Genomic DNA, 1,708 nt, shown 5'->3' with positions numbered 1-1,708 from the left:
CAGCCATGTATAAACTGGTACAGCCAGAAATATTTAAGTTATCCTTTCCACAGCGTTTCTATTCCGGTTTGGACACTTTTATGCATTCTACGTATAAATTTGAAAATTTTTGATTTGATTTGATTTTTTTTTCAAATTTGGTTTGTGTAGGCATTTACCTACGTATTTGGTTGCAGCATTTATAAAGAAACTTTCTCGTTTGTCATTAAGAGCACCCTTGGATAGTTGCATAATATTGTTGGGATTGATTCGCAATTGGTTAATCCGTCATCCTGCTTGTCAGTTTTTGGTTAACAGACAGGATGAGCAATGTATATTAATTTTGATGCAGAATATGTTATATTAGTTGAATTTTTTTTAGTACAAATTAAAAACGATCCGTACAATATGGACGAACTGAATCCTCAACTTTCGAATGCTATGGAATCTTTTTTGTGGGAAATCAAAGTGAGAGTGGCTTTTGATTATTAACTTATTATTGTTGTTATTATACTATTTTTTAGACACTGAAGAACCATTACAACGAAGAAGTGGCAAACATGGCTAATTTTGTTGACCAACTGCTTCCCAGCAAAGAAGTACCCTTGAAAATGGAATCAGCAGTGGAGAGGGTAACGCGATATGATGAATTTAATTTAGTAATAATTCAACATTAATTTAGGTTTTCAATAAAAGCCTGCTTCGCTTTGACGGTGATTTGGCAGCGGTTTGTGATCCTCCTGAAGAACTGTTTAGTTTAAAAATATGATCCATATTGGAACTGGTATTTATGTAATTGCGAACACATTTGAACAAAAGTAAACAAATATTCGGTAAATTATATTTTGGTCAAAAGTATTAATTAAAATCAGAAATCTATTTTCGCTTTTCACGCAGAACATTTTGCACTCATTTGTCAATTTTTGAAAATTTAAAGTTAAAAAATTAGTTAAATAAGCTCAAGGAGTGGTTTCGCAGTTGTTTTGAAATAATTTTGATTACAAAATATTCATGAAAAGGGACACTAGGGAAGGTTCTGTTTGATGAGATGAAGTTTATTGCAGCTTCCAAATGGAGAAAGCCGTTTTACCCTACAGCCATGCAGACTTTTTTTAAAGATTTTCTTGATGATGCATTTTCATATTTTTTAAAATACATGTACACTGTTGTAAGACGGTCAAATTGTTTCCAGCAGCGTAACTCACATGGAATAATGCTACACTGCTTTTAGAATATTGTTCCGTTTAATCTGCCGATTTCGGTGTCTGTTTTTTTTCTCCATGCTGTTGGAACCGTCTTTTTTTTGCGTAATTTGTAGTTGAGACTCACATTGTGGCGCGTTTTATACCAAGTCGGCGTTGTGAATTAGTGTCACTTTATACCGAGTTTCATAATCCATTTACGTGAAAATTATTTTTAAAACACACAAAATGTTGCATTAGAGAGCTTACGGACCGTTTACTTGTATATCCGATATCGATAATAATCTATCTACCTTTGTTTTCTTTATTTGTAATCTTTCTATGCGGTTTCTTATCTTTTGTTAAAACTAATTTATCTAACTGTACGCTAACAGTGTGCAACAACTGATTGAGTTCTGTTTTAATTATTCTTTTCAATATTTAATGGGCATGTTTTCCTATTATCACTACTGATTTCTGATGATAATAGCATTATTATTTATTTGCTTTCTGTTGACTGTAAAAAATGTAACGCAGACACTTGATAC

General features: G+C 32.3%; 1 protein-coding gene across 1 annotated transcript; it reads left to right on the top strand.

The window, feature by feature from the left end:
* Positions 1-150: 150 nt before the first annotated feature.
* Tsp_13943 (putative nucleolar complex protein 4) lies at positions 151-1,386 on the top strand (the record flags this gene model as incomplete). The annotated part of the gene is made up of 5 exons (XM_003367544.1): positions 151-311; positions 362-447; positions 504-638; positions 662-734; positions 1,298-1,386. Coding segments are annotated over 5 exons (544 nt in total), but the record flags the coding sequence as incomplete, so codon positions are not given.
* Positions 1,387-1,708: the final 322 nt, after the last annotated feature.

This window comes from Trichinella spiralis (assembly GCF_000181795.1).
Source record: "Trichinella spiralis strain ISS 195 chromosome Unknown Scfld4081, whole genome shotgun sequence".
In the NCBI taxonomy this organism is placed as follows: Eukaryota; Metazoa; Nematoda; class Enoplea; order Trichinellida; family Trichinellidae; genus Trichinella; species Trichinella spiralis.
Note: the sequence above shows the minus strand (reverse complement) of the source record. Positions and strands in the feature narration are given on the sequence as shown.